Source organism: Anguilla rostrata, chromosome 3 (assembly GCF_018555375.3).
Source record: "Anguilla rostrata isolate EN2019 chromosome 3, ASM1855537v3, whole genome shotgun sequence".
In the NCBI taxonomy this organism is placed as follows: Eukaryota; Metazoa; Chordata; class Actinopteri; order Anguilliformes; family Anguillidae; genus Anguilla; species Anguilla rostrata.
Window position 1 is genome coordinate 17639098 of NC_057935.1, and position 25810 is coordinate 17664907.

General features: G+C 43.7%; 1 protein-coding gene across 1 annotated transcript in view; it reads right to left on the reverse strand.

Moving 5' to 3' along the window:
• Window positions 1-25810, reverse strand: part of col4a1 (collagen, type IV, alpha 1) — a 52436-nt gene that overhangs the window by 19863 nt on the left and 6763 nt on the right. The window contains 23 exon segments of the mRNA XM_064326554.1: window positions 131-214; window positions 693-773; window positions 1404-1550; window positions 1928-1963; window positions 2716-2776; window positions 3456-3488; window positions 3919-3963; window positions 4146-4181; window positions 4377-4436; window positions 4545-4580; window positions 4706-4779; window positions 4782-4793; window positions 5358-5397; window positions 5618-5653; window positions 5913-5975; window positions 6206-6283; window positions 6437-6463; window positions 6576-6629; window positions 6933-6995; window positions 7489-7533; window positions 7704-7748; window positions 9160-9249; window positions 10912-10971. Of these exon segments, the coding sequence (XP_064182624.1) occupies window positions 131-214; window positions 693-773; window positions 1404-1550; window positions 1928-1963; window positions 2716-2776; window positions 3456-3488; window positions 3919-3963; window positions 4146-4181; window positions 4377-4436; window positions 4545-4580; window positions 4706-4779; window positions 4782-4793; window positions 5358-5397; window positions 5618-5653; window positions 5913-5975; window positions 6206-6283; window positions 6437-6463; window positions 6576-6629; window positions 6933-6995; window positions 7489-7533; window positions 7704-7748; window positions 9160-9249; window positions 10912-10971 (1306 nt within the window).

The following is a 25810-nucleotide window of genomic DNA, read 5'->3' on the forward strand; positions in this document are numbered from 1 at the left end:
TGGAGCAGGTCAGCACCCGTCTACCGAATGCAGACGTTTACTGCACGCAGCTGGAAATGCACTGCGTGGCTGTGGCTGAGCGCGTATGCCCACCCAAGGCCAAATGGGGTTGCTCCGCCTCCCTCCTCACCTTGTCTCCCGGGGGGGCCCTGGGCGCCAGGTAATCCACGGACCCCAGCGGTCTCACAGTGCAGGCAGGTGTCCCCTTTCTCACCTGTCATAAACAGGGCACAGGTAAAGAGTGAGAGACACACAACGCGCCCAAATGCCTACTGTACGCCCAAGAAAGTTCCTTTAACACCAGCAACTTCACTTCGTGCAGAACTGAACTGTTTTGAGGAAAAAAAAGGTTGTACATAATTGTACGAACGGTCCACAAACACTTGCTTATTCTATGCCTTTTGGGGGCGATGAATCATCACAGTGGATAAACACATCGAGTCAGCTTGCACGGTAATGGTGACTGCTCTCTGACATCAGCAGCACCGCAGAGTAGCACAAGGCTACATCCGCGTGAACGGATGAACACTGGCAGATAAAAACCATCCATAAAGAAAAGGGTAACCACATGTTCTTTTACAAAAAGCCTGTTACACATTAATGATTGACAGAACAGGCACATTTATATCTCATTAGTTCTGCGTCCTATGATGTAAGGGAACCCTATTTGACATCCAAGGTCATTCTCGTACCCTTTTGTCCCAGTTCGCCGTTGAGTCCAGGGGGCCCGGGGTATCCGGGGAACCCTCGCTCCATAGTGCAGTCTCCGTCTCCTGCAAGACATGACAGGCAGGCACAGGTTAGAGTAGCAGTGGCACATATGTGCAAAAGTAAGGGCCACAGGGTCTACTGAACATGGGGGATTCACTCCAGGGGCCCCATCCAGGTGTGTCATAGCAGCGGAGGGACTGTGCAACCTGGGATTGACTCCCAAACTGTTGGTCAGGAGGGGTTCAGGTGGATTGTGAAATTCATAACAAATAAACTGCACTGCTCATTACGGCACTCCCACTGAGATTCACAAACTTCTTACTAAATGCTACCTGCTATGTGTACACTAATGCCATTTCAGCCTTCACCAAAGATGCTTTACGTTAGTTTATCTGAGTTGGCATTAAAATTTTGAGATTATAAATACTTGTCTTCTGTACTTTACTGTGCTATATATATATATATATAGAGAGAGAGAGAGAGAGAGAGAGAGAGAGGGAAGTCCATGATGACAAAGACCATGGCACATGACTAATACACCACGATGTCTGCTACATATGCACGCTACATAAACCAGCATATAACCATGACCTAGACTGAACAAAACTTTTACAGAAGGAGACCATGGGCGCTAATCGATGAAGAGGAAGGGCAGGGCGCAGACTCCATAAATCCATGGAGGTAAACTGCACCTGGGGGTCCTGGGGGTCCGGGTGATCCAGGGCGTCCGTCTTCGCCGCTTGGGCCTGAAAGAGACTGGCCAGGCGGCCCCTGCTCTCCCTTCTGCCCTGATTCTCCGGGGTACCCTGTCTCTCCTTTGGGACCCTCCACATTCCTGCCTAGAAGACCACCGGACAGTTATTGTACCCTGCTCAAACCATCAGAATGTCATTCTAATACAAAGGTTACAGATAAATGACGTGTCATTCTCATACCAAGGTTACAGATCAATCATGCATCATTCTGATACTAATACTAGTGATGAAGGATACATCACTCTCATACCGAGATTACAGACAAAAGATGCATCATACTGATGTTATGACTGCTCGACAAGAGGATTCACAAGGAGCCAGAATTGGCCAGTAAAGGGATGTTAAAATCCCATTCACTGAGACTGCAGGGCTCTGACAATAAAGCAGGAACCTGCTGTGTATTTCAGTTCTACGAACTCACCACAAAACCAGTGTGGTGTAGATGGGAAGCAAACACTCACCTGGTAGACCTGAGTCTCCGTGACTACCAGGAAAACCTAAGAAACAAAGATATATTCTTTCAAGTTGTGTACATACAGTAAGCAACCATCTACCAAAGATCACTGAACCAAAGACACCACTTTGACAGAACTGATTCTCCAACATTTTTGTTTATATATTGTCTTTATGAGGAAAATAGAACATTGTTGTAAAAGAAAAGCCAACAATAAATAATTAATTAAAAAACAGAATAGTTAAATTACTAATTAACAGTGAATTAATGTTAATAAAAAGTTAACCACAGCATATGTTTGAGGCACCTTCAAACAAGGTGAGGGAGATGAGGGAAGAAAGAAAATCAAGAAAAAAAGAAACAAAAAATCCATAACAAATCTATGTTTGTACAAATGTACTTGCTGGCAAACTGGTGTAGCTGTAATGATCAAATATTTCTCAAAACATTAATGGGTAAAATTGCTCTGTTACATCATTTAAAGAGTCTGGTGTTCTCAGTTGTCTTTATTACAGATACGGGTGGGATAATGCAATTAACAGAACTATGCAAGTACAAATGTTTCTATGATATACGTAAACTAATTTTAGCCATTTCAACAAATCAGTAGATACAGACGGGTGTTAAATTTCACATGTAATTGCTATGGTTATAATAGAGAGCTTGGCTGAAGAGCTAACAAGCAGGCTCAGTAGTTCTGAAGGTCGTTGGTTGGGATACTCTGCATACTCTCTGGGATAAGCTGCATTGCTGACAGTGACATCACGGACAGGGACAGACAGAGTCAGTGCTTACCTCGTTCTCCTTTTATTCCAGGAGAACCAGAGTGCCCGGGCGGTCCGGGGGGGCCACCAGCCTGTAAAGTGGGCCAGTCAAAATGCCAATGAGTATCAGTAGATGTGTCTTTATTAAATAAAATGCATTGCGTAGACTGTAGAGCAGAAATAACTTCTCTGCTACATGAGCATGTATGTTTTGCTGCTGAATTGCAATGGGCTGACTCCTTTCGTAATGGTGAGATATTCAAGAACCCAGCAGTGTGTCACCTAAGTGTCATGTAACCAATCAAATTTAATCATGGGACAGCACTTGCCAGGTTATTGTGTTTCCACATAACCCCCTTATTGGACAGTGTCATAATCCAGCATCACGTGACTCACAGTTGAAAAATCATAAACGACACAAGTTTTCTAATTCAGACTGGAGTGAGGAAGCGGAGGTTGCAGAGGATGCTGTTCTGCCATTGTACTACCCATAAGTCATATGATACATGATATATAAAGCTCATGTATTAATTATTTCTATAAAGAGAAAAGTGCATTTATTCTGTCAGTTGGCACATATTATTCAACCCTGTTTTTTACTGGGGTTTTTTGTAAAAGAGTTTGAGTGACATCTGCTGGCTGGGATAAGGACCGCAATGGGATGTACTGTGCAGTTGAGTTCATTAAAAAAAACAATGACAAGGAGACTTTAAAGAGAAGCACCATTACGTGTAAATGATGGAAGAGTTGGAGTTTCAGAACCTTACTTACGTTTCCAGGGGGTCCCCTGTCGCCTTTTTCGCCCTAAAGAATTAGAGAACAATTTGAACTCTGTTCTCTCACACACAAGCAGAACAAGCATTCTGGAAGAAGCTTTATTTATTGTACAAATTGAATTGTTGTACAAAGTTTGTACTATGTAATGAATGCAAGGACAGTCGTACCTCCGAAACAATAAGAATTTTAATGACAGGAACCCCTGCCAGAAGCCTGTTCAGTGCCATGCAGTGCTAATTTCTGAGCTATTAACAGATGGACATACAGTACTTGAAAAAAACATATTGGGTGAACTGAAAAATCATAAACAGTTTCTACAAATACCCAAAGCCTCACAAAACTGATTGTTGGAATACTGAAGATGGCATGGTCGTGTGCAGCATTGTAGCTTTGGGCATGAGAAAGAAAAGATGGTTTGAGAGTCAGTAAGCAAAGGAAAGGGGTAAGGGTGAGTTACCGGCTGTCCACTGTATCCAGGTGCTCCAAGATAACCTCTCTCCCCCTGAAACACAGACATTTGTCAGGGTTAGAGATGCTGTTTAAAACGTGGTATAATGACAGAGTAATATAAAACAGGTTATTAAATGAAAAAGTGTTCTTAAACATCCCTATAAGCTTTTAATTAGATCATGTTAAGCTCTCTTTGAAAACATGACTATGTAGAGTTTGAAAAACAGAACTTACTTTGCTGCCAGGTTCTCCATCCTTGCCTGGTTTACCCTGAAATAAACAGGAAAACACAATTCAGTCCCTGCCCTCAAAGCATTACATCCTAGAACTGTTTAGAGAGCACACACTATTTCACATACAAATGCTCATTCATTCACAATAGACTCTTTATAAGACGACAACAATGAACATGACATGTTATAATGTAAACTGAATGAACGGGGGGAGAGAGTGCTGGCCGCTCACCCTGGGGCCGGGGGGACCTTGTTCACCTTTGACCCCGCTGTGGTATGGCTGACAGTAGCCCTGTGAACACACAGGACACCAGTCAGATGTAATCCTACTGTTTAAATCTCATCTGATTCTATGTGATATTCCCAGTAGGTTTGCACATGAGGAAAATCACAACTGTACCTTTTCTCCTTTGTCACCAGGTGTACCTTTTTCACCCTACAGCAAACAAGAGAAAATGCTTTCTGTCAGGAAGCTGATATGCAGTATGGGATATAGATTATTAAGCAATATAAAACAAAGCTGCCATAATTAAAACAATTGAATTTTAAACTACTACGTACCTGAGGTCCTTGTTCGATATGGGTAACGGGGGGGTGCCCAGATTCGTGAGAAGGGCGTCCTGGTGGCCGGGGACCTTACCTGGACCTCCTGTCAAACAAACAACATCATGATGGAAACACACCATTATAACCAGTGAGCCTCCCTTCAAGCACAATAAGGAACATAAATCATAACTGCACTGATACCAGGGTACAGTATCACACACTACAGCAAAACAGGAAACATGCTTCCGTCATCGAATGAATCAGAATCATGCAGTATAAGCATAACGCCAATAACGAATACAGTCATCACGATCACTGCAGCAATAACCAGGAACGGGTCTCAGATCAATAGCAACCGGAACTCATCATCACACGTCATCCCTGCAGCAAACAGAAATCAGTGCAACACAGCAAAACTGCAGCATCAGGAAAGCAGTGCAGTCCACAGTCATCAAACTGCGCAATACCAGAACATCAGTCAGTCATCACACAGTCATCCAAACTGCAGCAATAACCAGGAACATCAGTGCAGTCATCACACAGTCATCCAAACTGCAGCAATAACCAGGAAAGCCAGCGCAGTCATCAAAACTGCAGAAATAACCAGGAAAGCCAGTGCAGTCATCAGAACTGCAGCAATAATTAGGAATTTGGTTTGAAGGCTTTACCTTTTCTCCCTTTTCACCCAGGAAAGTCAGCCTGTCACCCTGAAATGAAAAGGAAACATTGACACTAACACCTAAAAATCAAGAAGGCATTCAGTCTACTGAACCTCAAACTAAGTATACATATTATAGTAATAATAATTATAATAATAATAATAATATGAAGAAGTTTTTATATGAAGAATTATTATTATTATTATTATTATTATTATTATTATTATTATTATATATCACTGGAAGACAGATCCTATATTTAGCCTACCTTTGGTCCAGGTGGCCCAGGTGGACCTGGATAACCCTGGAGTAAAATAAGGAAGACAGACAAATAAAGCACAGGAGATATTATCAAATACAGTCATATGCTCACATCTGAACTAACCTAAATGCAGGCAGACACTGTGTGGAATTTAGGCCGTGTACTTTCCAAATGACTGTGTTGTACGGTATCTGTATTATATTATGTCATAAAGCGTTATCATAATCATTCTTTCCAGGCGACCCTTTTGTGTAGATCCTGAGTGCAGGACAGATGGGCCCAGTCCACACTCATCACTCACTCTGGGTCCCTGAGGGCCAGTGGGTCCAACTGGCCCTGAACCTCCCGCAGGTCCTGGGGGCCCCTGCAGGGAAAGAGAGGGTGGCACCATGATTAGCCAGCCATTTAGCAAAAATTAACCACTTAGAAACCTGTAATTTAGTACTGTGAATATCTAATATTTGACACACATACGCGCACATGACAGTGGTATTATATATTAATAGATGTATGGGACATACTGCTACACATGATTGCACATGTCACCTCGTACTGAACAAGCACACGTGTTAGAAGATGAACTGCTGCACGCACCTGCGAACCTGGAAACCCAGCAAGCCCTTTTTCGCCTTTCTCTGGAATAAAACCCTCAATGACACCACCTGCATCACCCTGAGAGAGAGAGAGAGAGAGAGCATTACAAGAGCAGCTACCAGTAATTAGGGGAATTTACACGCCATATCATTGTATATGTGGCTATGATATCTCATATTATCTTAATAGGATCCAAATGAAATATGATTAATTGATTAATCATCTCATTACCTTCATTCCTGGGTCACCAGGGGTACCCTGTGTGCGGGGGGGGGGGGGGGGCAGAAGAACAGGACATTAAATACTCTCATTTACAGACTGCAGTATATCTGGTGACTGACTGCAGGGGGGTGGGCACGTGGGTACTTACAGGTGGACCTGGCAGTCCTGATACGCCCGGGAGTCCGTCAGTGCCCCGCTCTCCCTGGAAAACAGGAGCAAGCATGAATTAGTGTCACCTCTCCGGGAGGATACGGGTTTGAATCCTAAATGAGGCGGAACCTCTCTCCTAAATTCCTGATAAACACACAGTGTGGTATCTTTACCGCGACTAGCATAGCAAGCAAAATAAATGTGTTAAAATGCAATGCAAATTGAACTGAAATACACAAGAGGGAGAAATCCAGTTTTTCACATAACTTTCAGACAAAGCGTCAGAGACAAGAATGGGCGTGTCTAGTCTAGGGAAATCACTCAGGGTTAATAATATTGTATTGTAAGATTCTACCTTTTTCCCGTCGCATCCTGGGATTCCTGGTGAACCAGGAGGGCCATCCTGTCCTGGGATTCCCTGGAGATGGAAAAAAATAGAATAAATGTCTGAATATATTTGGTGAAAGAGGACCTGTAGTGGTGTGGAGTACAGCATATGACAGTAGTTGAGCACAACTGAAGAAATGCTATACACCTCTAGTCTAACTGTGCTTCACATGGTCTGCATCAAGTGTGAAAGTTGTGACTGTATTACAACAAAAAATAAATGTTTGCATAGTACCCACTGTTAGTTAGTAAAGGAAGTGTTTATAACTTCCTTTCTTCCTGACACATTTCTGACATAATGTAGCGTTTAGAGGGCCACAGACCCTTAATTAAGTGTCTAATTAAGAAGAATGATCAGTTTGTTTTAAATTCAGAAACTACAATTATGGTTGAATTCTAAATTATTATATTATTATTATTATTATATACACAGTTGAACCTGAATTTGACAGCCTTTGCCTTAAAACCATTTAGTCTATGTTTATGTAAATTAGCAGAGGAATAGTGTACTGAAAGGATCTTACCGGAATGCCTGGATTTCCTGGGAATCCAGGTAACCCCGGAGGACCCTGAAAGACAGTGTTATCACAGTCACATCATCATCATCAATATCATCACTATCATCATAAGCATCATCATCACCAACACCGTCTTCACACTCATTATGTCATTGTTTTCTGTAGTGCTGTCACACAGAGTGTGTGATACACCGTAAGGCAGGTGTGTTTGAAGCACTCACACGTATGCCTTTCATTCCAGGAGCTCCAGGCATGCCGTAATCGCCCTGCGGAGAGAGCCGGTATAGCATTAAGGTTAGGGAACCGGGCCAATAACTCCAAGGCTGTGAGTTCAGTTCCCAGGAGAGGCATTGTTGTTGTTCTCGTGTGCATGGTACTTAACCAGAAATGCTTCTGGAAATGTCCTGTAAATATGTTCATATAAATTGCCGTAATTTGCTCTGGTTAAGACCGTCTGTTATATGGCTATAATTTTAAAATAAGGACAGCATCGCCCTTTTTGCCTTTTCCAAATTTTTTTCTCTCCTCAGGCATGGGTGATTTTAAGCTACTGCTGCTTTTCATACTGCAATCCATGAGTTGAGTCAGAAATTAGTCAAAATTGTTTGTGTGCAGGTTCAACATTAGGCTGTAGGAACGCAATTTACCAGCAGAGGTCGCTGTTGAGCAATGAGACAGTCATCCCAGTCATATGGTTTTGGCGTGAATTGTAGCCCTATGTGCACTCATCTATCTAGTTGTGTCTCAAAACAATTCGGCAGCTCGGAACAATGAAACACTAACAGAGAAAAAAAGTTACATTGCCCTGGCACCTCACAAAACTGCACAGCGCTCTCCATTGTTTCACTGTTTACATTAAATTCTCCCAGATGAAACATTCACCATTGAAGAGGTGGGAAAATTCTGACCTTTGAAATATTATGTCCCCGGTCTTTCCCCTCCACCCCACCCATCCAGATCTGGAAGTGAGTGACTTATTGTTTTGACAATCAATCAGCAGATCATTGCTCTCCTGGTTGCAGCCAAGTTAGAACAGACACTCATGAATTTACAAGATACAACAACACACATGGAAAAGAATTGTTCTAAAACATAAACATGAGTAGTCTAGGATAAAAATTTGGTAGTTTTAGATGCCGTTAGGTAATTGCACAGTGGCTAAAATGTACAGGCACAGGGACAGGCTGTGGGAAAATGGGAACTACTGAGAACAGGGTGTCCCTTAGACCAGAGTTCGCAATCCCAACGCTCTGTACGAGTGATTAATGCTGCACGTCCTCCACCACTTCCTCTCCGCAGCGAAGACTTCCTGTGTGAGAGCACAGACCCAGTTTTCCAACTGCGATGATGTTGTCTGATGGTCTGGAACCCCATGGGCAAGACTAGAGCTGGATATATTGACCCATGAGTTACTGTATGAGTACATTTGTGTTTCAGGTGGCACTGCTTTCACAGGGAGTAGTAAAACTCTGCTTATATAGCTTTTGTAGGGTAGAGCTGAACAATCAAGTAAACAAACTGCCAATGTAAAACATGCTCTCTGTGAATAATCCGTTCTGGAGCACTCTTTCTGGCCTCTGGAGTCTGCCGCTGGATTGGGCGTGGGGGGGGGGGGGGGCATCTGGCTCCTGGGTGGCCCAGAGCAGGGGGTCAGGGGGCCCTGTGGGCTTCACTCACCTTGGGCCCCATCGGCCCCGTTGGGCCCTCGTGTCCTTGCATTCCAGGAAACCCCATGTTGCCCTGCAGGCCAGGAAATCCCCTCTCACCCTTGGAGAAACAGAAGCAGCAGACCATTGCATTGTATTGCCACATTGTATGCGAATCACTGACAGATTGTTGTGGACCACTGAACGTGTGGGTGTGGCCAAAAGCAATGGGTACACACAGGCTTCATGGGAAATCACTGGCTCACCTGCTTAAGCTTTTCCCAAAACCATTTTTCTAACTTTGACTTACATTTACATTTAAAACCACAGGAGCGCAATCTTTAAATCTTCAGTTATATGTTAGCTGTACCTAATGCAGAACAGTGGTTAAAACAGTGATTAAGTGTTGAAATTAATTATATTCCCATAACAGCATTAATCATGTTACAATTAGGTCAACATACTGTACTTAACTGGGCTATAGAAATGGACTTTCCCTGTTCAATAATCAACACCCCTAGCAGTCACTAGGTGGTAGTATTGCTCTCTCGATATGGCCTGACCCAGTGAACTACTTCCTCCCACAGTTTTTTCTACATTTTTCTCAGGGGTTCCACATCTAAGAATGCTTATGTGTGTGTGTCTGTGTGTACGTAAGTGTGTGAAACTGATGTTGTGACATTCATGTGGTTTCACTCCCATTAATCGACATTTCCTTCATCAAACTAAATCTATTTCTAACTAGAAGACACGGCTGGGATAATAATTACAGTTAATAACATGTTTCTTTCTGCATTCCCATCTTTTAGCAGTACATTCCACACATTTTTTGGTCATAAACAAGACTTATAAAAAGAGCAGTCCCACTTTCTTCCCATGGCCCCTTTCTACATTTTCCAGGAATGTGCATGAAAATGAAATTTTCACTATTTCAGCACCGATTCATTTTTTCCCCAAGCACATTACAATTTTAATAAATTTTAAATAATGACATGTCATCACTTCCAACCACCTATGTGAAAGTCTTTACAAATAACCGAAAGTATGTCATCAAGGGACTGTGAGAATGTGCCAGATTTTAAAACTGCAGGCCTCCATACGTGTGTGTTCAGGGTTAAGCTTTTTGAGATGGCCCCCTGGTTCCACTGTTTGGCTTTCTTAGGGCTAAGCCTCGTGTGTTTGCCTTGGGCTATTTTATTTGGCAGCAGGGTCGCTGAAAGCTGTACCTAGAGGGCTTCTGTTTGCCATGTTCCCCTCTACTGCTGCCATCAACGCTCTCACACTGGAGAGAGAACAAGAAAGGCCAGGAAAATCTAGACAGGATCGGATCATGGGAACCGGGCCTCCTGCCAGCGGGAACAGAACGGTTGCCGTGGGGGACGAGAGGGGGGAAGTGACATCATCAGAGCAGGGGAAGAATTCCATCTTAGGCGAAGCAAAAATGAAATGACTGATTGGAAAGAGCATGTGCAAGGCATTATCGGCTTTAACGGCTCGGAACAGGAGGTCCATGAGTCAGCGACAAGCACAAGCCTCCAAGCACAGATAAGAGCTGATTTTACTAACGCAGGCAGGTGAGTGCTGATTTGGCAGTATGGTGTGGAGCAGCTGAACTGCGCTGCTGAAAGATCAGATAACTTACTCCAAAAACTAAAATGTCCCCCTGCAGCCATTCACTCATGAGCACAGTGATCGCCAAACTGCTCTTCCAATGCCAGCCTCGTAAAGCTCACCTTATTATGCCTCAGGTTTGTCTGAAAGGCAACGACTATAAACCACTCACCTTTTCTCCTTTCACACCGCTGCAGTCACACTTTCCTCCACATCCTGCACCTGCACAGCCCTGCAGAGAGAACACACACCTCAGTGTACAGGTACAAACCTCTTCTATTACATACGTGACATCCATTATGGAAGCAGCCCTGCTGTTCATGGAATTCAACAGCACCAATGTAGTATCACAATATCAGCCAGTAGATGGCAGCAAACTCAACTTTTGATTTCACCAAGCACTGGCGAATGCGCCTCACCAGCATCAAGCTAGCACAGTAGTAGTCATACCATTCCCTGACTCAGTAGTTTAACAAATTTAGTAGTTTTAGAATCGTAAGATAAAAATAGTTAGAAACAGAACATGGTCTATTTTTTAGAACTGCATACCGCATGAATGCCTGGAGAGAAAATCTCCAAAAGATGATTTTGTTTTGACACACATGAAGAGTCCAGTGTTCCATGCTGGGAGGATATATGTCACCATATCACCTGTGCACGGTTCAGCATTCTAGGTTCTGCGATGGCTATCCTGCCGTGTAACCGCAACGCACTAATCTGACAGGAGATCAAAGCTGGCTAGCTCGTTGAAACACGCGTCATATTTTGGCTCTTTGGCCTGTTTACATCTTCAGAAACCCAAACATGACATCAGAGAGATCAGAGGACAAAAAACCATTTGAAAAAAAGGCACTAAATCTAGATTCCTGATTAAGCTGGCCCCAGCCCAGCGTAGTGCCTTTTACTGCTATGAGAACATGCTTAGAGGATGCCATCGTGGGAATGTGAGACTGGCGTTCGGGGCCTATGGGAGATCCCAGGGGAACACAACCGAAAACTTTTTTTGGTCCCGCTCAGTGGACTTCACATAACTGGAACAGACTGACCCCACACAAGAAACAAAAACAAAAAAACAACACCAGGAACCTGGCAAGAGAGAGACCAAGATAGACAGGTAGAGAAGAGAGAGAGAGAAAAGGAGGGAGAGAGTGAGAAAGAGAGAGAGGGAGGGGGAAAGGTCACTGATGTGTGAACCATGCTTCATGGATCAGAACAGCAGCGCCAAGTACTGGAGTTTCACCACTTCACAGAACAGGGCACAGATTAAAGGTCATCAGATTCAATGTCATCAGCCATTACTTTCTATCACAACCAACTACAAAATGAACCAATTTGTGGGTTTGTGCTCCTGAACAGAACCCAAAAATCCCCTATCACTGTCCCTCCCGGACAAGGAGCCAAAGTCAATTGTCCAAATTATACAATCTGCTCGGTCTATCAGTGACAGAAGTGAAGAGACACCAGCAGGCATGTTTTGGCTGACCCCACAGGACCCACAGCTTCTAGTTTCAAGGCTGTCGACAGGAAGCTCTTCCCCAGCAGCACCACCCGGCCCCGCCCATAACCTTGTGGTTTTCGCCAGAGACTGAAATAACCCAGACTGCAGTAAATACTTATCCTCCAAGCGGCTTCCAAATTGAATCAATGCCCCAGACCATCGCGGTACAGACAGGGAGATGAAAAGTTATAGTGTATCCTTCTCGAACACCGTGTTCCTCCTTCACTGTTACTATAGTAGCCTAGGTCTGCCACGCCCACCCTTTCCCCCATAACACAGACAAGTGATTTTTCTGCTGACATGCTACTGTCTGAACATCAACCAATACTGGCTCTTCAAAACCACAACAGTAGGAAGGTTATATGAATTAAACTGAAAGTTGTACAGCCTGCTATCTGTACTTATCTGTCCCGTATGTTGCATGTTGTGGTTGACTGTATATTTTTAGTCTACTGACAGGAGGCGCAAATGAGCACACACTCAGGCCCACTCAGAGCCTACTCACGTATGCTCTAAGTAAAGAAGTAAATATCAGCACCTAGACACTGAGTATTGTGAGTGTTCAGCAGGCATAACCCTGAGTGCATGTGTGACCCCAGATGTGATTCCAGGTGTGCGAATGCGTGTGTGTCTGTGTGCGTGAGCGTGTGTGTGTGAGGCACACTACAGTTTGTTCATGCTCTGCTGCTCATCCACACCGTATTTGTTCACGGGGGGTCTGGTTCATCTCCACGGCGATCGTTAGGACCGATGACGGCAGCCCATGTTCCTTGAAACACAGTTACGCCCGCCCCCCCCCCCCCCCGTAAACACTTTCCAGAAACCTCCGTCATCCACGTGCCTGCATGATGACCTCATTCCCTCGAGTCACGTGCAGATGACGCGTTCGTTAGATGGCGGTTTACTTTGTTTGAGTGCTGTTTAAAAGTCTGACATTTGTTTTGGCAAGGTGGCCTGTGCCCTGCGTTACAAGCACATCTGCTTTGCCTACCACACAAGTGCAGAGTTCAAATGAATCAATTCCACAGCAGTGCCTGTACTGCTCTGGAGAGTCACCACTGAATGGGTGCCTGCAACAAAGCTACATATATGGGCTTGAACTTTTCACAAGATTGAAATGAATAAAGACCAAACTGACAATGACTAATAATAATAATAATTGTTGTTATTGTTATTATTATTATTAGTGGTGGTAGTAGTAGTATTAATAATAACAATAAGAAGAAGAAGAATGAATAATGACCTCAAATCACTGATTCTTTTGTTTCATGTCTCTTTTGTTTCTCATATTTTTTTGTCTTGGGTAGAGCACAGCACTATTTTGAGTCACTGTCACTACATTCTAATGCAATGGCGTGACTCAAATTCTAATTCAGTTTTCTTTATTGACATGAAACAAAAACATAATTATTGCCAAAATATACATATTAATAATACTTAAAATAATAATATCAAAATAATAATAATGATAAATGTAACAATAACAATAACAACAGCAACAACAACAATAGTAAATCAATAAATATGTACAGGTTATGTTGGGTGTGGGTGGACTCTATTGCAACAATTTAATGTGGCAAATTGATGCAATCACCGAACATCAAACAGAACTGAGTGGCTCTACCACTTCAGTGTAACTCAGCGTAATTGAGTCCCTCTGAACACAGGGGTCTAGTGGAACAAAGCGATCCTATCACTAGGGGGTAATTTACCGTTGTTTCCCACTAAACTAAACCAACACTGTTTCCTAGAAAAGGGTGTTTGTATGTGGCTTACTTCAGTCCTGTCACATATCTGCTTGGGAGAGGAAGCGTAGCCGATCCTTTGCCTTCCTTCCCGACAGGATGCTCCTGAAGGAAGCACCCACATCTTTTGTTTATGTGGATTTTTCTTTTGCTCTGAATGGGCAGCTATTTTCTTCCTCGTTATGCTGTTCCCCTTTCTTTCCTGAATGTGTGAGTGTGTGTGTGTGTATGTGTGTGTCCATCTACGGGTGAAGGCCATGTGTTTCATACACACATGCTCCGCTGCTCCAGAATCTGTGTGGAATGCGGGAGCAGAAACGTGTGTGTGTGTGTGTGTGTGTGTGTGTATGTGTAAACGTGAAATCCACAGCCCTAGTACCTAAAACCAGTGAAAGTTGAAAAGCAAGCGGGGCTTCACAAGCTGTGTTTGGTTAACAAGGCCATTAAATGTTATACTGTACACTCAGTGACTGTTTGCATATACCTGGGGAGGTATATAGCTGTGTCACCTTCCTACACATCTCTGCACCCCCCACCCCCCACTCCCCCCCTCTCTCTCTCTCTAGCTAGCTTGTTTCCTGGACTTAATGTCCATAGACTTTTGACCGGATCCCAGCTTTTGTGTGTGCATGTCTATGTGTGTGTCCATGTGGAAGTGAGGCCTACTGTGATAAAATGCAGTGTGACTGATTTTTTGTTTGTTCCATTTTTAAAGACAAAGAGCCACATCCAGGATCAGGATGTTAAAAAAACACTCTTAAAAAAGACTGTTTATCAGCTATAAGCATGACCTCACACAAGATTGTGTATGACTGATAACCAAAAATAAGTGGATTAGAGGATTGCATACTGAATATTATAAATATGTTTAGAATAAGAAAAGCATACAAAAATAAGTTCTCAGTACAAGCAATTGGTCCAGCCCTTTCATCCCTTTGTAAGTCAAAGTTGAGAACTAATGTTGATGGAATCAAACCCCTAATTTCAGGACGCAGTTCCTACATCTGTCTTTACAAGCTCCAGAAACAGAGGAGTGATAACAGCTCTGTGAAGGAATTCTGCTTACAGGAGCTCTCCACAGTCCAAGCGTAAATCAATCCACATAAAAGCACATAAGCCAAGTCTCCAAATCTAGCAATGAGACATCCCATTCTGGAACCTTCCTCATATATACAGGTCACTGATACTCATTCCAGTATAATGTGATTATTGATATGTAAAATATGCAAGTGTGCACACTCACATACTCTCTCCCTCAGTGAACAATAGAAAGGCCAGAGCAAACGAAATCCACCTTCAAATATAAATAATATCAATCGTATAAGTTAAACGTACACCAAGTGCTATTCTGAAGTTAAACATTTGAATGTGAATTAAAACAGAGCTCCAAATGTTTACATCACCATATATACTGCTAGCACCTGTGAGCCCCAAAAAAACATTTCCATATCATACCAAGTCCATATTCCTCCTCAGAAAAGAAGAGTTCAGTCAGAGGTCCTGACTGAGGAGAGGGTGGAGGAGATACATCTGTAAGCGATCTGTTCTGCATTGCAAAATCTGATGGCATCTGACAGGTCTAAAGGCTCTAGCTCCCTTTGACTTCCAGCTGATCTTGGCTCACCCCTATGGACACGCAATATGTTGTAAATATATTGACCTTCTGAAAATATAATGGTGCGATACCTGAAAATGGTCATATTTTGTGCATCTCCCCATACATCACAAAGTGCTGCAATATCTTAGTAATTTAATTGAATTTATTTTCCATAAAGGTAGTCTCATGCTTTAGAACTGTCAAATGAGTCTGAGTTTTATTCAGTCTTGCATGTCACTGTGTGGGAGTGCCAGCGTCCAATCACACATCCAGACTGACTGAGTAGTCCAAGAAGCCGTATTAGTATGTCCACTGTACACAGTCCACTGTACACATATCCATCCATCCATCCATTATCTATACCCGCTTATCCTGGGCAGGGTCACGGGGGATGCTGGAGTCTATCCCAGCATGCATTGAGCGAGACACAGTAAACATATGTCCACACATATTCACAGTCCAGAGAATATGCATCGACTGTATATCAGACGTGACACCAGCACAGATTCTCCAGTCCTGAGTAACCAAACCTGCAGTGCGCGGTGTAAACCCAGTAAAAAACCGTGACCACATCTGGTTGTTGTGAGCGACAGGCTTTCTCCGCCCGTGACGCTCCGCAGATCTCTCGCCCTCTCTGACGGCTCTCCCCCTGCCCTGCTAGGAAGAGCTGCCTCCCCGTGATGGCTCGCGTTCTGGCGGTAATGAACCCGGGCGTGCGGGAGAGGAGCGGCCACCCGCACGCGGCCCGTTCCATCCGGCGTCGCGCGCCGAGGGTGAACTGTGCACTGTGCGCCTGTGTCAAGCGGCATTTGCAGCATGTTAGCTAAATTTAAAAGGGGAAGTACGCGAAAGTCAACAATTTTTCGCATGTCCGTCACAATTCCAACACAACTCCAATTTACAACATTTCACCATTTGTCGCAGCCACCCACCCGCCCTGCAGTAGTGCAGGTTGGACAAGTTTTTGTGGTTGGCAGTGATCAATTACAGCTCGTGTGCATACACAGAGGAAACGTAATTACAACATGCTGGGGAAAGTTTAAGTTCTCTGCCGCTAGAGAACATAGTAAAGCATACAAGTGGGAACCATGCCAGGGGTTCACCTGACTGAACTCACAGTCAAACCACAGCTTCGGATACACATGACCGCAATATTAACAGTGTGGTTAGGAAAATAATCACGGAGGTCATTTTTCTTTAAAAATCACAAATCTGTGTTGAAAAACAAACTTGGTGAAAGGAGGTGGGGGAGCTTGGGACTCCTACATCTGGGAGACACACAACAGCGAGCAGAAATAGGACAGGACGGCAAAACCTGCTCAGACAGCAGTGCGCCTTTAAAGCATAACGGTTAGAGGGCTGCCCCTCTGCCCGGGGCCACGTAAAAAATAAATAAATACATAAATGCCACCGTACCGTTTAACCACCCAATTAAACCACAGCCATGTGCTCCTCTGCACTGAAGCACTCCCACATTGTCGACCGAAGCTTAGCATCTGAATGGGGAAGTCTATGAGATCAGTAGAGCCTCTTCCTTCTCAGATGTTAATAGAAATCAACATGGTGCCGGTGGCAGAGGTTTAACATTAAATTAACACCACGTTCCAAACCAACTGAGAGCTCTCCAAAAAAGAACAAAGGATCCCTCTGTGAGGATTAAAGTGGAATTTCACTTTTTGATATTACCTCATCTTAGGTGCATGTATTTGATTTGCCCAGGCAGCTTTTTTGCAGGGAAGTAAATACTAAATATTTACAGAATAAGTTTCTTGATGATCTGAGGGCACTCAGAACTGAGAATGCCCCCAGAAAATCCTTCACAGCACATAAACCCTGCCTGGGTCAATCAAAACAATCGCTACAATGGAAATAAATATATATTTTTTAAAACAGAAAATGAACAATCGCTTTAAACGCAGTTGCAAAAGCAGGTTCACCCCGACCCATAAATATTCGGAGTGAGGTGAGGTGGGGGGGGAGGGTGGATGTGAGGCCTGAGGAATTTGCCTGCAGGGGGTGTTATTTTCATCCAAAGAATGATGAAGTGTATTACTTGTCTGTCAGAGCTCAGACATTCCCACAGTTGCGCAGCAGATGATGTTTGCTTGCGGTTGCAAGGATCCGCAGTTATGTTGAAGAACAACCCGGAGTTTTTTTTTCTTTTTACAGCGACTGTTGTGGTCAAGGGTCACATGACCTGGCCAGGTTCCTGAGCCCTGTGCGTACTGCTGGGAGGGGCGTGTCGGTCGGACAGTTCTCCGAGCAACAGCCGAATGCAATCCAACAAGCGTCCAGGCAGGTCATCTGTCAAACATGTGGAGCTCAGATGAGCTCCTCCTTTGTGGGTCACTGTGACAGCCCAGTCCTGGCTTTGATCTACTCCCATTTCAGCACTGTGCGCTAGCTGGGCAGCCAGCAGTCAGATTTTAAAGAGATGACCCACACGGCAACACACAGTACAGCACAGTCTGCTGCTACCGATGTTCATCTACTAATAACATTACTGTACCTACTGCAGAGACAGCCCCTTACCCACACAATGCAATGGCACTGTTATCTCTCTCTCTCTCTCTCTCTCTATCTATCTCTCTCCTTAACTCTCTCTCTCTCTCTCTCCTCTCTCTCCCTCTCTCTCTCTCTCGCTCTCTCTCTCTCTCTCTCTCCTTATCTCTCTCTCTCTCCTTCCTTTGATGTGAGAGATGTTTTTGCTTTTTTGATACGCAAGGCAGATTAATGAGCCCAATGCGGGGGACCGATCCTATCACCAATCGCTGGAGCCTGAACCAAAATTCAGCGAGGAAGTGCTCTGTAACTGCGGCTGAATACTGACACTGAGCAGCAGATCACGCTACAGATCATCGCTGTCACCAGGATTGGAATCAAAAGACAAGGGGAAATAAATGACAAAAGCATGCATCACAGTATCTCTGTCTGACAGGCATGCTAACCTGCTTTACAAACAACACCACGCCAAAACCTGCAGGTTGGTTATGTGAGCCTTTGGCCAGGTAAAGTGACCTGCACAGGGTTCAGTATTCCTGATGATTCTCAGGATATATTCTCAAGTCTCCACAGTGTCTGAAACTCTTTATGGATTTGGAAAGTTTTCCAGGATGGAGAGGATTATACTGCAAATGGCTGTGATTTTTTCAGAATCGCCACTTCAAATGATAAAAGAACATTCCTGATCCAGCAAACACACACACACGTGCACACGTGCACATACACATACACACATCGAGTACGCATGCACACTCATACACACATGCACACACACACACACACACTTGCACGGGCACACACACATACACGGGCGCGCACGCACACACAAACACCATGCAAACAAGGATCTTGCGGCTATGAATAAATACAGTAGTCTTGTGACAAGGCTTGGAGAGCCAGGCATCACCAATCATCTGCCTGTACCAGACTGACAGGCATCACCAATCAATCAGAGGAATATCAGAGGCTTACTGTACTGAAAAAATAGTACTGCATTTAGTGGATTCTCTCCACTAAACCAAGCTCATGCCTGATCCCCATTTCAAATAATGCTGAGGCACGCATGACCTCTAAAACTGCAAGTCCGTTCAAGCACAGTTAATGGAAACATTGCCCGCTTCAGACATGCGTTATCTAAATCTGAGACCAATTTAATTACACTTCGAGTTTAAAGATAAACACATAAATCACACGAGGATTCAGTTACTCTCCAGTTCACTTTTTGCAAGAGATTCTTCCATTTAAGGCATATAATCCTAACTCTTTTCACTGTGCGTGCGCAGATAATCATCCATTTTCTTCACAATAAAGGCCCAGTGTGAGCTTTTGTTGATATGCCATTGTTCTATTTTAACGGTGTTCCTCTGCTGTGTGAAAGGCTACTCTCAGGAATGATGCACAGATGAATTCAGCAGACCTATAGAGGGCACACTTATCTTCCACCACAACCCTTCCCCAGAGTTTACTTAACCTATGCTAACAGTTCCATAATCATGTGGTTTGTGGGCTTTGTCAGTTCAAACTCATCTGAGGATAAAATATCAAAGGTGAACAAAAAAATCATATTTTTCAGAACCACAGCCCTGGGGACTGGGGGGGGGGATGAACATTCCACCTAATTAAGAGGTTAAAGGCCAGGGCTATGTTCAGTACAGTAGCAGAGAGGATGTGAACAACAGCTCCGCAATGCAGAGCCCAGAGGGGGTTAGAACTACGCACTTCTGGCTTCCGAAACTCAAAATGGTCATGATGAAAACCAGGCCGCCGCTGGGACAGCTGCTTTTAAAATAGAACGTTGGACCGAGGGATCGAGGGAATTTTCGAGCCCCCTGATCTTTCTCCTGAACAAATAGGGAATTTAGAGTGAAGGAGAACAGCGCTCTGCTATCACTGCTGGAATGCCTGCTCTCCACAGGCTGAGTTTAGGAGCGCTCTCCCCACAAAACCTAACCTCCTAAGAGCTGGAAATTCACTTTTGTCCCCTGTAGGGGACATGAGATCCTGATCTTAATCACAAGAACCATATATTCTACTACACTGAATCCTGTGCTACAAGGGACGGACATTCAATAAAGATTGAATGAATTACATTTTGGAATATATTTTCACTTCAACACCAATAGTTTTAACTCCCCAAGTGATTTAACTACCTCAAAAGAAAATTATGCCAGGTCTCACAAGGATTATATAGTAATAATCTGCAATAAGGCAGGTTTAGTTGTGACAGATTCCAAAAATCACGAGCAGATGTTTCGTGCCCTATCGCTGTTGTCATTCTTAAGAAACGTCTTAGAAACTTTTTCACGTATGTGCAAATATGCCTGGTTTATTGTACACTATACAATAAACAACAATTTACTCAGGTTTGAGAGGTGAGCGGTGGCATATTTGTACTTTTCTGGTTATTTACAGATTTTAAAAAGACAGTTAGTGAACAGAGCTTTGAATTTGCTTGGTCAGGGCTCACGTCACTGCCATTCCAGCTCAAGAGGCTCAGATCGCACAGATTTTATAGGAGCAGCAGATGCAGCAGCGTTTTTAGCACTGAAAGTTCTGTATCCCAACCGTCAAAGCCAGAACACACTAATTTTATGGGTCTTCTAAAAATTCAAGAACCACAGCCAAGAAAAACACTGTGACAATGGATGATCTATACTGCAATAAAACACTGGGAAATCCTCTTTACCAAAAAGCTGTAGTTAAAAAGTGAGGATGGGGGGAAAATGAATATTCAGTGGGTACGGAATCCATGGGTCTCTGCCTGGCCTTCACTTCCTGTGGTCACATGTCCTGCCGCATGCCCCACAATGGTGCTGTATTTCTATAAACTGCAGCATTGTGGTGGGCATGGGCATGTCTCAGGTCTGAGAGGATAACCAACGCCAACACAACATGGAAATCTTCAGCTGGCTCTCCTCTGGGCTATCCCCTCCCCCCCCAGTTCACTTCAAGGGGCAGTGGACCTCCCATTGCTTTACTTTGCTTGATATTTAACGGTCATCGTGTTCCTTCAGGAGTTGCGCACATTGCCTTTGATTTGTCAGCTCAGTTCCACTCCAGTCAGGAACCTCGCCCTGTGCTCGCTAAAAAAAGGCCCAGATTGTTTTTTATCGGCAGGAAGTTTCCTCCTTTATCTCCTTAGCAGGACAGGAAGGCACTTCAGGTCACCGTGTCGGGGAGTGACGTAAACCTTCTCTCTAAATTTTACTTTGTACATTCCTGATGCGGCCTCTGGCCAGCCGTTTGTTTGACTTGGGAAAGGAGAATCTGTCTCCAATTTCAAATTAGTAGTATGATTCTGCCGTGTTTGGGCAAGTTTCTGCAAATGTCAGTATGTTCTCTTTTGGTCCGGTGTGAACCTTGCCAGTGAATGTCTGACTCAGAGTGGCTAGAAGCAGCTTATCTGGACTTTTGGGTCACTCAAATTAGGTCATCAGTATTACGTGCTATGTATGAATTTGGTATGGTTTCAAGCATTCTTTGACTCAATAACCCAAACAGTCTGGATAATGATTACAGGTTAGGTCATCTTCGTTTTAAAAGGAGAGTGGACAGCCTGACCTGTTTATGTACTTTTATGTTTCATTTCAATTCTGACAGGTGGGAAACCAGAGCAGGTTACAGGTGGGGATGGGATCGTAGTACACAAAGTGCCACAGTGGGGAACTGAACCCCTTCAGCCATATGGGGGATTGTCAGCCAGTCACCCTACAAACTGTGTCCTACAGGGTGTGTCCTACAGCCTCCCTAAGGTTAGGGCCTTTTTAACAGATGCCAGTCCGCCAGTTTCAAACCTGTATTGTGAAAACAACTCCAAACAGAATTTTGGGGGTTGGCTGTTGGGCTCAGACCTTACAGAAGAATTTTGTTCATTAATTCTTGTGTCTGGGAATGTTGTTAACACTGCACTTGTCAGTATGACAGCCCATGTTAGTCCTGTTACTCAGCAGTGAAATGGGAAAAACTGGGTTCTTTTATCCATTGTGATGACATGGAAAGTGGACTCTGGCATTGTGGGGTGGAAGGGTTCCCGCAGGCTTTAAAAAGCACAGCTATTGTAAAAAAAAAAAAAAACTCCATGTTATTCTTTGGAAATTAATATTAGTCTGAGCCCCAAATATGGGCAACCATCTGGACTGTAATGAGGGGCAGCAGAGAGGGGGTTGGGGGACAGGGGAGTAAAAACATTAAATAGTTTGTGGTTTTTTTAAAGAAATGTGTCATTTCTAGCCCACACCCACAGCAGCCACCATGACAGGGGCACTGTTCACCCCCATCCCACGTTCCCAGAGAGAGAGACAGACAGCAGAGAGATGGAGATGGACAGATGGACGGTCATCCCAAAGGCCCTGCCACTCTCCTATATGATTATGGACTGTCAGACTATGATGGGCTGAGATAAAGCAGGAAAAATGTAATCACGCCTATGGAACAAATTACACTACTACACTAGCCCCCCCCACCCATCCCAAAACTCAGCTAGGAATTACATCAATCTTGTCCAGCTTTAACTGGGAAAGAACAGATATTTTTCCCACTGTGGGAATATCTACCCCCAGAACATTAAAGCTGAGAGTGAGCTTTGAGCTTTGAACTCTGAGTCCGGATAAAACTTCTACCACTGCACAATGCCTCCTCACCCCCAACCCCTGACAGCTCATAATACAATTATATTTGCAATTACACAAATACTGGCTACTTTTGTGCATCGGTGCAAGATTTTCATCAATGTCATGGAATGTGGACTTCTTTCCCATGCATGTCTGCCTTGATTTATCTGCTAATCCCCCTTCCACACCCCTAACGCCCCCCCCGCATTATAGAGATACTGTTGAGATGCCCTGCATTTCCACGCCAGAGATATGTGTGAAGATACAGGGTGCTGTTTGGTCCTGACGTATGTGGATCAGCAGTCCTGCACAGACTAAACAAGGATCATATATCCATCTCATGAAAACCGCACGTGAGCAGTGTATGGAATTGTACTGTGTAGACCTTTTTCTAATTGCTTCTTCTTGGTTCTCCTGGCTCAAGAGGTCAGTGTATTGCCACAATCACCTTTAAACCTAACAAAACAAAACTGCTAAATAGCGGAGCATCCTGGAGCTAGCTGCAGCTGAGGGTGTTTATGAAACCCTCCTCAAGTCCTGGTGGTAGGCATACAGCAACCGCTCTGAACAGTGGCAGAACAGCACGCGTCACAGTGAAATAAAATAATGTAACAGGTCAAAAGCCTCTTCTCCTTATCCTACCATAAGATATCCACGCCAGCTTAAATCAGGTTGCATGGTTGAATGGACAACATGTAGGAAGCTCTGGAATTTGTGTGTTTCCACAATGTTTCCACAAGCTACAAGCTACCACACAAGCATTTTTTTAGTGGTAGGTTCCGATTTAAAACTGATTGTGCATTAATGTTTTCTTTTCTTTCTTTTTCTTTAGTTTAAATGAAGCGTGATGGCAGGGTAACCTGAAGTCATTTATTTTGATTTAACTTGATTAAAAATGGGTTTTGAATACTCAAATTACCTCTAATCTCTAAAAACATCCTGAGGATTTCTGCCTTAAGGAAGAAAAATAACTTAATAATTAAAGATACAGTATGCGATATTTCCAATAATAGTACAGTTCCACACAGACGCAGTCTCCCATGCCCATTAACTATTTTAAACACTGGTGGAGTGTTAACACGAGGGCGGACGTCTGAACAGAAGCCTTCTCCATTCCTTCTCTGGGTTTCCCTACCAGACCTCAAACCAACATGCCCTTCATCTGACCCCGTGAGCTCATCTCATCCTCTCCACAGCCTATCCCTCCACCCCCCCACTCTGCCACACCCACCCTGCTCCTCTTTGACCGCACCCTGTTCCCATACCACACCCCCGCCCCCCTCGTGTCCGCGTAGAGGTGCGTGAGCATGGGAATCCTTCCTGCCCGCTGTTGCCGGGCGACGTTTTAACGATCCAGGCCAGCCGGGCGTTATATACTGCACGTACCTCGGCGCTAGCACAGCTGCAAAAACACAACTCCCAGCATGCCGCTGCGTGAACAGAGCTCTCAGCTCAGGAATCAGGCGCACAAATTCCTATATTAAAGAAAAACAATGTTCTGGTCACTCAGGGGCTCCCCCTAGTGGGGTAATCAAGACTCTCCACATCTCTGTGTATGAGGCAGTTCGGTATTCATTAATATTTCATTATTTATCTGTTTGGCACCTTGCTCAAGGAAATTTCCCATTTGTCACATTTGTATCACATTATCACATTTGTATTTACACTATGTATTTTTTTGCATACGGTGAGCTGGTTATTTGGTTAATTGGTTGGCAACGCAGGTAGTGTCCCTAGCTCTGTGGTACAAGAGCAGTGCCCGACCATGGATGCGCCTGCAGCCGTACACTAAACTGTCGCCCCAGGATAAACGCATGCAAGGCCACCACTACTCACACACTGAGAGGACAGCATTTGATTCAGGGGTATATTTAAATTATGTATATGTGTATGGGTATATGATTTTACGTATAAAAATTTACGGTTAACTGATTACAGATAACAAATAATAAGTACCGAGTCACCTTCAGACCAAGAGGCTTATACAGAGAAATCAAGCTTGCAAACAACACTTTGTTTTGTCTGAGTCATGACCGAGCTTAGCACTGTCCTCTATGAAATAAAAAATAGCACGATTTAAAGGAGTACCATGGTGATTTTCACACTTTCTCTGTTTTATGTGCTATTTGCACAAGAGGCATTGAAGAAACACAATGAGCAAAGTATTAAATATGTCCGTTCTGTATTTTTGGAGAAATATGCGTTTTAAATTCATCGTCCCATTTTCAACCGGTTGAGAAAGTTGTCATTTTTCTACGTCACGAATACAGTAACCACTCCTATTTCCACGCCCCGTAAAGAAATCTGACAGGACACACCGTCCTGCTGTTCAGACAATGCAAATATTTGACTAACGTTAGGTTCACTTAAATTAGAGTTCCTTTAGATTATTTCTGGTTATATTAATTTAGCTAGCTAGCTAACGTTAGCTAGCTAGGAGGTTTGCTTTCATAAGGCAATGTTATCGATAACGTTAGCTTGCTAGTTCGCTTTTATGAGGGCGTTATAGTTGTGCTTTTATCTTAACTTGGCTAGCTAGATAGCAAAAATTGTAACTGGATACAAGTCAACGTCCTTACCTTAGCTATCTATCGATACTTGATATACTACTAAGCTAGCTAGCTTGTGAAAATTCAGTCTCCCAAAGAGAGCGCGTATCATGGGGGTAGCTATGGTAACGGGGAACGGTCTGTCAATCATAGCTAACTGACAGTTCTCATTACCACGCCCAGACTGTTCGGGTGAATTTTTATAGTGGGAAATTTAGGCTTAGAAAAATACGTTTTAAAGTACATTGAAATGACTGAAGAATAAAAAAATTATGCACATTTGTTTTGTTGTTGCCTGAAGACAACTGGGAAGTGTCACGTTCAACCACCATGGTACTCCTTTAAAAGATCAGGAACATATTTGGCATAAATCTCCCACAGGGTACAGGTTGTGCCCGGATGTTTATTTTGCAGTATAATCATGCACAAGATGGCTCACATAAAGCTCCACAACATGTGATCTATTGCAGAATTACAGGACAGTAAGCCATTATTGCGTCAAACCAACAGAATGTTCTATTTCACATTGATAATTTTAAAGCCTGTTAATTACTAATCCAATGGAAAATA